This window comes from Pongo abelii, chromosome 2, assembly GCF_028885655.2.
Source record: "Pongo abelii isolate AG06213 chromosome 2, NHGRI_mPonAbe1-v2.0_pri, whole genome shotgun sequence".
Lineage (NCBI taxonomy): Eukaryota > Metazoa > Chordata > Mammalia > Primates > Hominidae > Pongo > Pongo abelii.
The window spans coordinates 100,551,430-100,564,715 of NC_085928.1; the positions used below are offsets into that span (position 1 = coordinate 100,551,430).

The following is a 13,286-nucleotide window of genomic DNA, read 5'->3' on the forward strand; positions in this document are numbered from 1 at the left end:
CCCTGATTCAGACCATCACACCTGCAGATCAGCACAGGCAGCAAGACTCGGCCATGCTAGACGAATGGGGACACAGGCAGCTCCATGCCTCGGGGGAGTGGGCTGAGACTGGGAAGGAGCTGGAGGGGGAGAAGGGCTCCAGTTAGGGCAGTGCCACTGCACAGGAGCCTCTTTAACAAGGGAGATGATTAAAAGGCTCCAGCACCCTCTGCCTTTAGGGGGACCTACTAGCATTCCCCCAAAGCAGTTCTCAGGTGTGTTCTGGGGACCTTGGGGCACCCCAAGACACCATCAGGGGTCCATGAGGTCACTGTGATTTGCATAACATAAGGATGTTCTTTGCCTTCAACACTCTCATCCTCTCATGAGAGCACAGTGAGGTTTTCAAAGGCTGCCTGATGCATGATGTCATCACCCTGGCGTCTTTGTGCTTGCATATTCTTGTTTTAAAAACTGCTCAGTTTTAATTTCTAAGACAGTAAATATTGACACACAAGGATCTTCAATAATGTAGAGTATAAAATGGTCCGAAGACCAAAAAGTTTGATAACTGCTGATCAATCTATCCTCCAACAGGCACTACTACTTTTTCCTAAGGTGTAGACTTTTTACCCTATCTAGGATTCCCACTCTTCTGTGGACCTTTCTCCACTCTTGGAAGAAATGGCCTTCCTATGGCTTCCCTGAGCCAGCCTTTGGGACTTCTGAATGGGTTGCCTTCACCATGCCTTAGAATTATGTGCCCTTCCAAGATCTCAAACAGCTGTGTCCCTTAGGTCTAAGAGGTGCCAAGGAGAATGAACTCACCTGGGTTTCTACCCACCCTGGAACTGTTAGTAAGTCTTAGCCAGCTCCTTCCCACAGATCATCTAATCATGACACAATTGGGCTGCCAAAGGACACTAGGTGAATGGTACTAAATAACAAGCCACAATAATTACCACCTTTTACTACTACATCACATCACTTAACTTCTTTGCAGCAACTCTTTCCTCTCAACGACTCCTGAATATAATTATTATTCTCAAAGGAACAGGATCTCCCCACTTTCAGAAAGAGTATAGAACGTAGTACCCAAAAGTCCAGTGGATTAATTTAATTTTTAATTGGGTTGTTAGACAGTATAAGCTATTTTAGAAGAGCCTGATGCCCAATCTTAACCTTTGCTTCCCTACAATGTATACTGGCCTGCCTCTCATCTTCTATCCAGGAGCTGAAGAGTTTAGCCTACGGATGCTGGTGTTGGGGGTGCCAAGTTTGCTGTGTGTGTCTGTGAAGATTCTAAATAATGAACTTGAGTCGTCTCTCACAACTCTGACTACACTAGAAGCTACACTTCTCTGCCAAGGCTTCAAGAGAAATGACAACAGTGTCTCTGCAGTTTGACTGCAAATCAAGTTTCAGGAAGCCTTCTTTCCCTTTTGAATTGAAGCTGGAAGCAGCTTTCCTGATTCCTGGCTGTCTTTTCTAAGCTGGCCTTGGCTACCAACCTTAGCCAATGCCATTCCCCAGCAACACAGCCAGGCCCAAGTGGAGAAGACTCTCTTGTTCCATTTAAATCACTCCCTAAGTCCCATCTAGAAAGTGGTCACTTGACAGTTTTTACTTATTTGAGGAGTGTGGAGAAGGCACGTGGAAACGCCGCCCACTTGAATCGCTTGGGGCCTCTCTGCCGAGGCCTGTGTATGGAATCTTGGATCTAGAAGGTCAGTCACACTGGCCCTCTGAGACAGAGTGACACATACAGGGGGTAGGCACGTGCCATCCTTCAGCACTGAATCAACTCAACATCGGGTGGGTCAAAGACAGACAGAGGGACTGACGGACCCCCACAGGGCTGATGGGCTTCCCTTTCAGGGACGATACATAACATTCTTCATAAATTCTTATAACTTAATATACCCAGGCACTGCCCAATCAGAGCAGAAATGGGCCTTCGGATCACAGCAGGGTCCTGGAGGCTCCCTGTAATGCCAGGCACTAGACCTGTAGCTGCTGGGTCACAGAGCAGTCTCAGGAGGGGCTGGGCTGCTGGCAGTGGGGAAGGAGACTCAGGTGCTAGGGTAACAGCGGTTGATACCAGGTGCAGCTGTGCTTCAACATCTTGACAAGTGGCCTGGCCACACTGGAGTGTTCCCGGCTTTCTACCCCATCCCCCACATCACCATGTGGTGCAGCACGAAGCAGTCAAACCTGCCCTTGGGCCCTATGGACTGTGCTGTGAGAACCCCCAACACCTACTGTGAGCTCCTGGATATTAACTAGTCTGCACACTTATACACATGGGGGCAGAGTCAGGAGCAGTAGGCCCATTTCCATAATGAGGACAGCAGGTCCACTGAAGTCCAGGTAGGTCAGACCTCTTGGTATAGTGAGGACTGCAGCCAAGGGCAAATGTCATAGGCACAAAAGACATCACTGGAAAAGACCCTGAGGCTGAGACTGACCCTGTCAGTCACGCCTGGGACAAGCCTGCAGAAAGCATACTTCCCACTGGTGACATTGCTCTCACCCTCTGCCTAGCCTTTGGGACTCCTGGCCTCCCAAGATGCTTGGAAGAGTGTCCACTTCTACAGGAATAGGGCCCCCCAAGTTTGCTGGCTCTCTCTTCCCCTGTCTCCGCACACCCCACATACATACACACGCACTCGCACACACACACAGCTTCCAGCCTGTATACATCAGGGCAAGTGAAAGGGGCTCATAAGCCCTTCTTTTCTCAACACACTTCAGATACTTCAATTTTTTTAGATTCTTCCGCATGACCTCTGCACTATGGCTACTTTGAATGTTGATCTTAAAACCCCAATTGGCCACTTTGGGTGTCTTGGGCTCAGCATCAGATGTACAGACTCCAACCACCACTTGGAATCAGCTGAGAATTCGAGATCAGACACCCTTATCGACCAATATCTTGGGCAAAAATCTGCTATTCTTAAGATGTGAAAATGCAACCTGCAGAGTTACCTCTGTTGACATCTTTGTGCATTGCCTAGATATCTTTAAAAGGGGGGAATTCTCCTTCTCAATGGGTAAGTACGGTACAGAACAGAAAAGAGATCAAAGGAAAACAAGAATTTCTTAAAGTTCTGGTAGTAAACAGGCATACGATATTATTATTGTTGTAGTCTTAATAAGCAATTATACGTTCAAAGTGCTTTACAATCACTTAGCTATTCCTCACAACAGCCCTGTGAGGTAGGTCGACATTATTAACCCCATTTTACAGATGGGGGAAACTGAGGCACAGAGAGGTTAAGTGTCTTGCCCAAGGTCACGCAGCAAGTGAATGCTGAAACTGGGACTAGAACCCAGGTTCCCTGACTCCCAGTGTCCTTGAAACTAGACCACACTGCTTCCAAAGAGGCATCCCCAGACTGGCTCTGAGCACGAATTAAAGACGGACAATGTTAGATGAGGTTTGGGTGTGGTGGTGTTTCCTGTGGACACGTTAAGATGGAACCTGAGGTGTTGCCTGGATTGGTTTTGGCATGCGGGTGTATGTGTTAGTTTCAATGGGTGTATCTGAGCTTCCTGGCCTGTCCACTTCGCACTGTATTCTGGACTGGGTCACTGCAGAGAGCAGGGCCGGATGCTCAGGAGGTCATGGTGGACTGGCATACAAAAGGAACTCTATCAGCTCAGTGCCGAGGGGCCTGTCAGTCTTTGGGAGTTCGGGCAAACTAGGGATGCAGGACTTTGGAATGGAGTCAGATGCCCACCTTAGGCAGGTCTGCTTAATCTTTTTATTTTTAATTTTTTGTTTTACTGGCCAGCATCAGGAAGTTGTGTTCATTTCATTTCTCTGTGGGGCAGCTGCCCCCCTCCTTTGCTCTCTCTCACTCTTTCCCTTTCTCTGAGTCTCTGCTTGGAAGGGAAAACTGTTAAGCCTTGTACGTTCCCTTTCACGAAAAAGAACCACCGTGAGCAACGTCCGCGACAGGCAGCCCTGGCTCCGCAGATGAGCCACGGCCCCGCTTCCACCTTCCGGAGGAGTGCTTTGCTTGGAAGGGGTCTCCCTGGGGCCTTGGGTCTGCTTTTTCCTGCATTTCTTCTGAAATGCTGTTTCAGTAGAAATAAGCCCACTTGAGACTTTTCCCTTTCAAGGCCTTAGCCACAAACGCCTTCCGACTAACCAGCTTGGTGCCGTAGCTCAGGCAGAAAATTCTAAAGCATCCGTTCAAGCATCTGAAACAAACGAATCAGCCAGTGAAATCTCATCTGTTAGCATCTGTTCTCCTCTTAGATTAAAAAAAGAAAAAAATTTAAAAAGAGGCTTTTGATGGCTTCGGGTAGAATCATGCTTTAAAAAAATAACAAAACAAAACTCCACTACTTTTTAGACTAAGGTGACCAGGCAACAGGTGTTTGATCTTCTACAGATTAAATCTCTGTGGAGGATCCCATTTTCTTCTTTCTTTATGCATTGAGCCTCCCTAAGAAGACCACGTGGGGCACATCAGGGGCTGAGAGTCCTTTGCTTCTTATATACCACCCACATTTCCCCTCAACCACCTGCATCGTCAACTGGTGGCTCGGGCACAGGCTTTACAATTATTCAACCTAACAACCTAATTCTTTATAGCTAGAAATAATGGTCTCCTCCTTAAACCAAACTTCCAAATAGGCAAAAGGACTATCCCTCCAAAGCTTTCCTACAATGGAGATGGAAAGGCTCCCATCTGGGATCAGTGGGGGACATAGTGTCCTTGGATTCCACCGGAGTGCGTGTCTTTTGCAGAAAGGAAATTCTTGAATGTTAAAAGAAAGAGAAATGAACAAAACTTTTCCCACTGTGGGGTCTTTTTCTCATCCACAAGACACTGGACTAATGAGTGTCTGTAACTTGCACAGATGTCCTCATCTAGAAGGTCTGATGGGACATTCAGCATGCATTGCTCTCTGCTGGGAGGAGGACTGATAATTTTCATGGCTGCACGGCTGTGTTCCTTTATTTATTTGCCCCTCGTGGAAACTCGTAGGTCACTCGGATGTAGCAACAATGGATGACGAGCGAATGCTGAGTCAACCCAAAGTGAACATGGCATGTAGGAGATGCGCAAGAGGAAATTAAAAAAGGCCTCATGCAGCTTCTCTCTGGTTCCCTCTGTAGAGGGGCTGGAGAGAAGGCTGGTTTTAATGATGAAGATGGATGGAAGGATGGAAACTGCACACTCATTCAGACCACAGAGGCCAGAAGACACCGGATGCCGAGCTCCTTCCCACACATGGATCCAGGAACTCAAGCCATTCCCCTTCATGTGGGAGGCAGCAATGCAGTTGGTCTGAACACAGGGAGATCAGATGGAGCCCACAGGGTTCAAAACCACAGTGCGTATGTGTGTCCTTGAAAAAACATTCCCTGGGGGTGGGGGTGCAGAGGCTTGGGCCTGTCCTGGAAGCTGTTCAGACAGACTGCACCCTACACAGCACAAGCACGCACATGCCTAGGTCCGCACTTCTGCGCTCACACTGTGACGGCCACGCTCCACTTTCCATTAGCACGCAGTCTGCCAGCCATGGGGCACCCTGCCGTGGGAGGAGGCAAGCCATCCCCCATCTCAACAGGCCACGCCCACTCTCAGGGGCTTCCCGAGGCTGTGTCCTTGTCCTGGTTACACTGGTGGTACATCTCTTCCACTGCTGTCCCACCAAATTTTCCTAACTGCTACATCGTCACCCGGTATTTCATCACGCAGAAACGAAAGCCTACTCATGCTAATTAAACATGGAGTAACAAATCACACTCACAGCCATTTCTACAGCACAGGAAGCCAAAATGCAATTAGAATTATCCTTCAAGGAGACAAAAAAAATGTCTATGTTTAATGTTTCAGAATCAAGTACATTTTCAGTTTCTCTGTTAAGATTATGAACACAACTTAATTTTCCAGGCTGCATTCTCAACATAAATTACAGACGATGCTTCAGCTCCCAATGGAGCCATGCGAAAAAATATGTTGGTATCATCTAACTGGAAATGTTTGCATTTCATCAATAAAATGAAACTCTATAAACAATAAAATGAAAAACGTTTAGGAGAAACCCTCAACATTATTGCAACACAAAGCAAGAGAGTCTTTTAACCCACAATCTGCCGCTATATCATTCATGTCATTTGACCCTTCAACTTAAGACTCAGTAAACCCCATACGTGAAACCTGGTAATGACTTAGCTGTGTGTTGTTTGTGCATGTCTTAAAACATCAAAACACTATTTCCAGCCACTAGAGAAAGTGCTGAAATTGTCTAATTGGGAAGTCTTGGGGGTTCAGAAAAACTATAAATGACCCTGCATCCAAGTGGCCGCCATGCCTCTCACAGAAAATGCAAGATTCTTATGGTACCTAGCTAACCTGCTGGCTGTAAATTAGGACATCAACCATGGATGACAGACTATGTTCCTCCCTCCAGAAAAGTTATCAAGTTCTGGTCCCAATTAGGCTCCCAGAACAATAAGCAGCTCCTTACAAGCAGAGGGCACTGGGAAATGGAACTAAACCATCTAACCAGCCTTGTCTTCTGGGCAGGGGACTCCTTTAAGGACAAGCCTGCAGAAGCATGTTCATCACTCCCTCTCCTGGCACCCAACCCGGCCACGCTGCCCTCAAGGATGGATGGACCAGAGACTTCTTCTAATCTGCAAACATATCTCTGCAGTTTGCTTTGTCTTTCTGAGGCTAGCTGTGAACTGCAATCCAGGAGGAGGGCTGTCACTTCTACAAACTGGATTGGTTGGAAGTGAGAAAGCTTCATTTGTAAATCCTACCACCTGAGATGCCAATGGGCTGTGTGACTGAGCCTGTGATTCCCTCAGCTACCTTTAGGATACGTGATGAGAGGCAGGAAGATCACTGTCTTCAGTCAGATTCACGGTCTACCTGCCAACCCGCATATGCCTCTTTCCCCAGCCCCTATAGCTGTCTGGGTAGAGCAGAGGTTTCACCATGAATCAGCAGGTCACTGTTACACAAGGCCATCTACTAACCCACGAGATACACACACACAGCTCGTGTTTGTCATTCACTCATTCACTGTCATTCATATTCATATTCATATTCTCTCTCTCAGCAAGATCAAAGATAAGCCCTCATTTTGGCTGTTACCATCACTTTGAACACACAACGCTGGGCATTTTTCCCTGGATAAGAGTGAAGGACTCTTCCACGTTGAACCTTATCAATACCTACAAGGCCAAATTTAACATGTGCTGAGAACAGGGTCATAAAATTGTGGCGTAAATAGATTTTTAAAAATTCTTTATCTTATCCATGATGGATTATGAGCACTCTGGGCAGCAGAGGTCAGTTGTTTCAGATGATTTGCCAGCCTCTGTGGTTCCCTCTTCCCTGTCCTTAGCATCTTCTCCCTCTTTGCCCTGCCTCCTTCATCCACGGCACTCACAGACCACCTTCCTAGCCCCTCTTCCTGCTGGTCCTCATCATGCCTTCCTTGCCCCTCCACATACCTGCTTCCCATCCCAGAGCTTTGGGCTTTCCTAGGATTCTACATTCCTTGCATGCAAAGACCCTGGCTGGTACCAGAGGTTCCTGAAAGCCACATCCACACTCTAGGAGCCTGAAGCAGGGCCCAGGTGGAGGAGGGAGAGGGACCAGAGGCTGGCTGGGGCATGAGAGCATAGCATGTGCACAGCTGGCCTCCTGGCCATCAGGAGACAACATACAGAGACAGACACACCACACATACATACACACACACACACACACACACACACACACAGAATACATACTAGGAGGTGATGGATGTTACTGAAATGGACCAAAAACCAACAAGCAGTGGGGTAAGAAACAAACAGAAACAAAACAAAGCACTTGCGTTCAGATGGAAAGCTGTTCATTCACTGGGCAGCCAGAACCCTGGAGCCCAGGGCTGTGGGGAAGGTGGGCGCCTGCTTGGAGGACACTGCCTGGTGGGGCTGGGGTGCGAGGGCAGCGCTCGCTCCTCTCCGTCCTGGCAGCCCTGCCACGTGGGTAGTGGCGGGTGCAGGGCTCTAAGGGGAAGGCAGCGGGGAGGGAAGCACTTACCTTGTGGCCCAGAAATGGCTAGTCCACATTTGGGGGAGTGTGTAGTATCTCAGTTTAAACAAAATCCTTGTGGTACTGCTCAACCATGAATAGGCAGCTCTCTAGTATTTCAAATAAGCTTGTAAAATCGTTAGTCAAAAGAGAAAACAAAATGAGACAACAATTCACCTGTAGGGCAATTGTGGTGTTCTTCGCAGGGTACTTTCCCACCAGTCCTTGTTCTTTCCGTTTCTTGAATTTCCTAAAGTAGTCCTGTATCAGGAAAGTGGCATAGAACTTCCCCACGGTTACCTCATCATCTAAACGGAGAGACCAGACAGAGCTCTCCCGAATCAGCACATTAGACCAAGAGCCTAAACACTTGCTTCTGGCTGGGGCAGGGGTAGGGGCAGAGTGGGGCGGGTGGGCGGCACGGCGCAGAAGGCGCCGAGGTCTCAGCATATAACACAGGAGTCTCAAACCAGCAAAAAGCAAGGTTTTGCAAAGCAACTAAGGCTCAAAATTAGTGTCAGTTAAATGAACTGATACTCTAGGCTGCAGAAAATAATATATTTGTTATGAGTTTAATAGAGCAGCATATTAGTAACACTATGAAATGCTGTCTTGGTTATTTACTTAAAATAAAAATTACAAAACAAAAAGAGGCTTCACGGGCCACATTTCACCCCTGTGCATAGGGATTTGCATGTATAACTACCATAAACTTATCAAGGGCAATTAACCATCCAAATCCCGATGTCTCAAGATAGAGACCTAGAAAGGTGACATACATGCTCAGAAGGAGAGGAAGGTTTAGAAAAGTGACTGCAAATTCAGATTTTCATGAGCTCCCCGCCCCCTATTCTCCACCAATAAGCTCCATATACCATTTCTTGGTTTGTAATTCTGAACAGCTCATTTTCTGCACTGTAGTGACAGCTCCAACCAACCTCAAAGTTGAGCTGGGCTTATTTTTGCTTTGTTCAGAAACAACCTCCAACGTGTATGGTTGGGGAATCAGAACTCTGCTGATGACTTTAAAGGTGATGCATGAGGCAGAATAGAGGCTCTGGCTGTCTTATGGTAAACCACTTTGGACGTGTAAATGTGCCCCACGGCTCTCCCACGGCTGCTTGCTACCAAATCTTCAGTGTGCTGTGTCTCTTGGGGGTAAAGCTTGTGACCACTTTAGTACTCCGTCCCATGTGTGTGGGGCCATGTGGGGCCCTGGGGGCCACTGACCACGACTTGCAGAGGCTGGAAGGAGGAATGGCTGCTGGTCCAAAGGCTACAGAGCAGCTGGCTTTTAGGCCAGGCCACCCCTGCAAGATCTACATGCTGATCTGGGGGCAAGGGGCTCAACCTCTCTGAGCTTGTATTCTCACCTGTAAAGTGGGGATAAGCCTCTCAGAGGAGCTGTGAGGATTATGTGGGAGGAAGCAGGTAAAGCACTCAGCCACCTGGCTTAGGCTGTCCTAAGTGCTGGGCACTTGATGATGATGATGAGCCCTCAGAGTCACCCTTATTTTAAAATGTGCCGACGGTGGCATCCATTGACATGGATCCTGAAGCTTGATGGGCTGGGGGACATGGAGAACCATCATCCTTCACTAATGTACCTGGGGTGGGCTTCACTTAGTGCCCATCCAGGAGGTGCTGCCAACATCTTGAGGTCCCCACTGGAGATGCCCGGGCTTCTTTGGGCTGCCTCTCCAGGCCTCCCTGTCAGAAGCCACTCAGTGTTACTGTGTGAGAAGGCTGTCTCAGGTGGTCTGGCCTGGAGAAGTGTTCTGTTCCTTCTAAACCCAAGCTAAGATAGTCCTGGAGTGGTGTAGGGGCCACCCAGGTAAGCCAAAGACTCTGAGTAGCATGTAAAACATGGTTCCTAATCTGTCTCGGCTTGTCTAATGATGCAAGGTCCATAGGCAAGAAGGCAGGAGTGAGCAGAGACCACTCAGGTCCTGGTATTTCACCCCTCGCTGTACTCTCCAGCCTCCCCATTTGCTCAGGGTGTGTTTGGAATATCAGCTCTAGCTCTAGCCAGCCCCTACTGTTGGACATCTATAGATGCAAAGCCCTGTGTCAGAAGAATTCCATGTGGGTCTCATGGCCTCTTCACAACTCTGACATGGTGGATCTGCTCACCACCACCCCCTCAACAGACGGAGAGAGGCTAAATGACTTGCCCAGCTCAGTCAAGCTGGGACCTTAACACAGGACAGTGTGCTCCTCGAGCCTGGGGTCCTATCCTTCACACCACCTCTCCAGAGATGGCCGTCTCCAGCCACACTGGCTGCCGGGCTTCTTCAGAGCTGCCTCTCACTCCATGCAAGTGTATCCCTTTCCCAGGCTGCACACAAAAAATGGACACACTGTTGTCTGGCTAGTGCCTCCAGGGACCCCAGGGAGAGTCTCTGGTGGCCTGCCATGCCACAGCCTTCCTTTATATTTCAGGGCTCTGTGTCTTCTCTGTGGGGCCCAGAAAAAGCCCTGGCTCTACCTGAAGAAGACCCACACCTCATTCCACTCTGATGCTTCTAGCAAATGCAGGCCTAACTCTGATCTCCCTTCAGCCTCCAGAGTAGAGGCAGACCCACCCAGAGCTCTGCAGGAGAGAACTCAAGGCTCACTTCGTCTTCTCCATTGAGACACTGCGCTATTTAGGAGACTAGGCCCAAGGAAGGAAGAGTTCCTAAGAACAAGAAAAGTCAAAGCTACAGCAGGACAGAACAGCAAGGAAGAGAAGGAATGAATACAAGGAGGCCATCTGGGCTCCGAACTGAAAAGAAGGCAATGGAGGCAGCTCAGTGTGCTCTTCAGGGCAAAGGAGCAAAGGATCCAGGTCAAGGATGGAGGAGAGTCCTGGGGAGGAGAGAGAGTTTCTGAAATGAAGGGGAAGAACCCACAAGATGGCAGGGGAAGGCTAAAGAGCAGAGGTGAGAACCTGAGCTGAGAGGCAGAGATGAGGCGGCTCAGCACTGATGGCGAGGGGGCAGCCGAGGCCCCCGGGCCACTGGGAGTGAAGCAAGCCTGACATGTATCCACAGATCCAGAGCTCATTCCTGATCTCATCATCGGGCTCATGAGGAGCCAGGCCACACCTCACAGCACACCAGCAAAGCCACCTAAGACAAGCATCCTACTCAGTTCTATCACCAGGGCTAAAAGGGGCTTCCTGAGCACCCCACATCTGCCAGTCCCAGCCACTTGGAGTGGAGGCTGGCCTTACTCAGTCTCCTGCTTCTTGACCAGGTGATGGTGTAGGCAATGCTGAGGCCCTCAGCCTCAAGAACTCCACATTTGTTCCCAGAGGGGTATGCAAATATCCTTTTCTAAGTATGCTGTGATGCAGGAAAGGTTGGGGACATGGGCCTACTGGAAGATAAAAGAGGAAAGACAGACAAATGATGAATGTGGAGAACCAAGCTCTGTCCAGCAACTCTTCCAGAGTCTATGCACCAAAGCCTGATGGCCACTGCCTTCGGAACTTCCTTCGTGGCCACAGCGCTCACATGAGATTCAGCCCAGATAAGCCCTGCACTGGGCACATCACTCAACACAGGCAGGGAGCTTGCAGAGCCTTCCATCTCCTCCTAAGGCCCCACTTCTCTCTTCTTGTGCTTCACACTGCCTCTTGCTGCCGTTGTGGAATAGATTAAAACTTGTCATCCTAAACTCCAATCCATTTTAAGAAATAGAGAGAAAAGGCGAGGTCCAGTTATTGGATCAAGAAAGAAGATTTCTACTCTATTGGAAGTCTGATAAGGCTAAAAGTTGATCAGCTTTTCAAAGGAAGGGAGCGTCGATGGCGAGCTAAATTCTGGACTTTTCTTTTGGTAAAATGAAAACAAATGAAGTTTCACACTAATGCAAATGACACCCTCCAAGGGCATTTCACGAGGATGGGCATTAACGTGGGAGTTTGGTTGGTTGTGATGAAGGTGGCGTTCCAAGAGAGATGTGAGGTGGAGCGAGGGAGGAGCAGGGTCCTCAGCTCGCAGGGGGAAGGTTTACATAGACAGACATAGCCCACTATTCTGAAGCATGCATGTGTATTTCAAGAAACAATGTAGGGGAATACAGTTGGCAAGAGATAACTCTGATTCCATGCCACCACCCTAAAACAGAATTGCTTCAGAATATTCTGAAAGACTGAGAGGTGAAAGGAATGGAGGCTGCAGAAAAAGCTCAAGCACATTGTTACAATTTTTCAAAAGCATTTCATCTAAGCCATGCAAGCTCTTGGATGTGAAGCTAAAAAGAAAAGAATGAAAACCAAAGAGTTGTTTTAAATGTGCAGTATCAGTTCTCCTGTGGGAAGCCCGGGTTCTCTAGGTGGGAGGGTTTTTATTTTGTTTTGTTGTTGTTGTTGATTTGTTTTCCTTTTATCATTTCTTTTTGGGCCATCTTCCCCAGCTTTGAGCCGGTGGCCGTGCCAGCTACCGGTAACCCCTTCAGCAACAAAAGCTCACGCTGCTTCTCGCTTCATGCTAAGGAGCAGAGCTGGCTGGCATGCTGCTCTGTCTGCACCCCAAGAGCCAGAGCTCATCACCTTCTCAGGGGGAGGGGCCTTGGTCACCGTCCTGGCCCGGGTCCTGAAGTCAGCTACCAGACCTGAGCCAGACCAGTCTCGAAAGCTGTGGGGGCAGCGACACTATAAAAGTTTGGCTGGTCATGAAACACACCAAAGGCTCATCACATGCCCGGCCCAAGGATGCTAGAATGCTGGTGTGGTGGCACTGGGTGAACAGATCCTGCACCTTTAAAACTTGGAAACAGAACAGTCAAAAACAACCACCTCAACGTCTAAGTCCACATGTACTTAAATAAAAATGCAAAGCCAGTATGCATATATATATATATATATATATATACACACATATATACACACTGTATGTGTGTATATATATAGATGTTTTTTATATATATAAAAATTTAAAGAAGGTTAGTTATTTTGTGATAAATAACAAAAGGAAATAAGCATGCCTGTTAGTTAAAAGGACATTTTTGGTAATTATGGTAGTAAATTCAGTCTTGATAAGAACATTTCAAAAATACAATTTCCTGAAAGCTATCTATTTTTCATGGGACATTTTCAACAATATACTGAAGGGTAATTGGAAACTAGTTTTGAATATTTCATTTTGGACAAAAAATATAGGCTTTTCACTTTGAGATCACAATCTTGTCCCCAAACATTAATTCCTCCACCAAAAAGAAAATCCCTGCTCCAGCCATGTGAGTTTTGGTTTTTCACTGAAG

The 13,286-nt window shown here is 47.9% G+C and overlaps 1 protein-coding gene across 6 annotated transcripts in view; it reads right to left on the minus strand.

Annotated features, from left to right (window-relative positions):
• CACNA1D (calcium voltage-gated channel subunit alpha1 D) overlaps nucleotides 1–13,286 on the minus strand; it is a 335,843-nt gene that overhangs the window by 21,778 nt on the left and 300,779 nt on the right. For all 6 annotated transcript variants that reach the window (XM_024244717.3, XM_054552053.2, XM_054552054.2 and 3 more), the window contains one exon: nucleotides 8,214–8,344. In XM_024244717.3, the coding sequence (XP_024100485.1) occupies nucleotides 8,214–8,344 (131 nt within the window). The remainder of the gene's footprint in view (nucleotides 1–8,213; nucleotides 8,345–13,286) is intronic.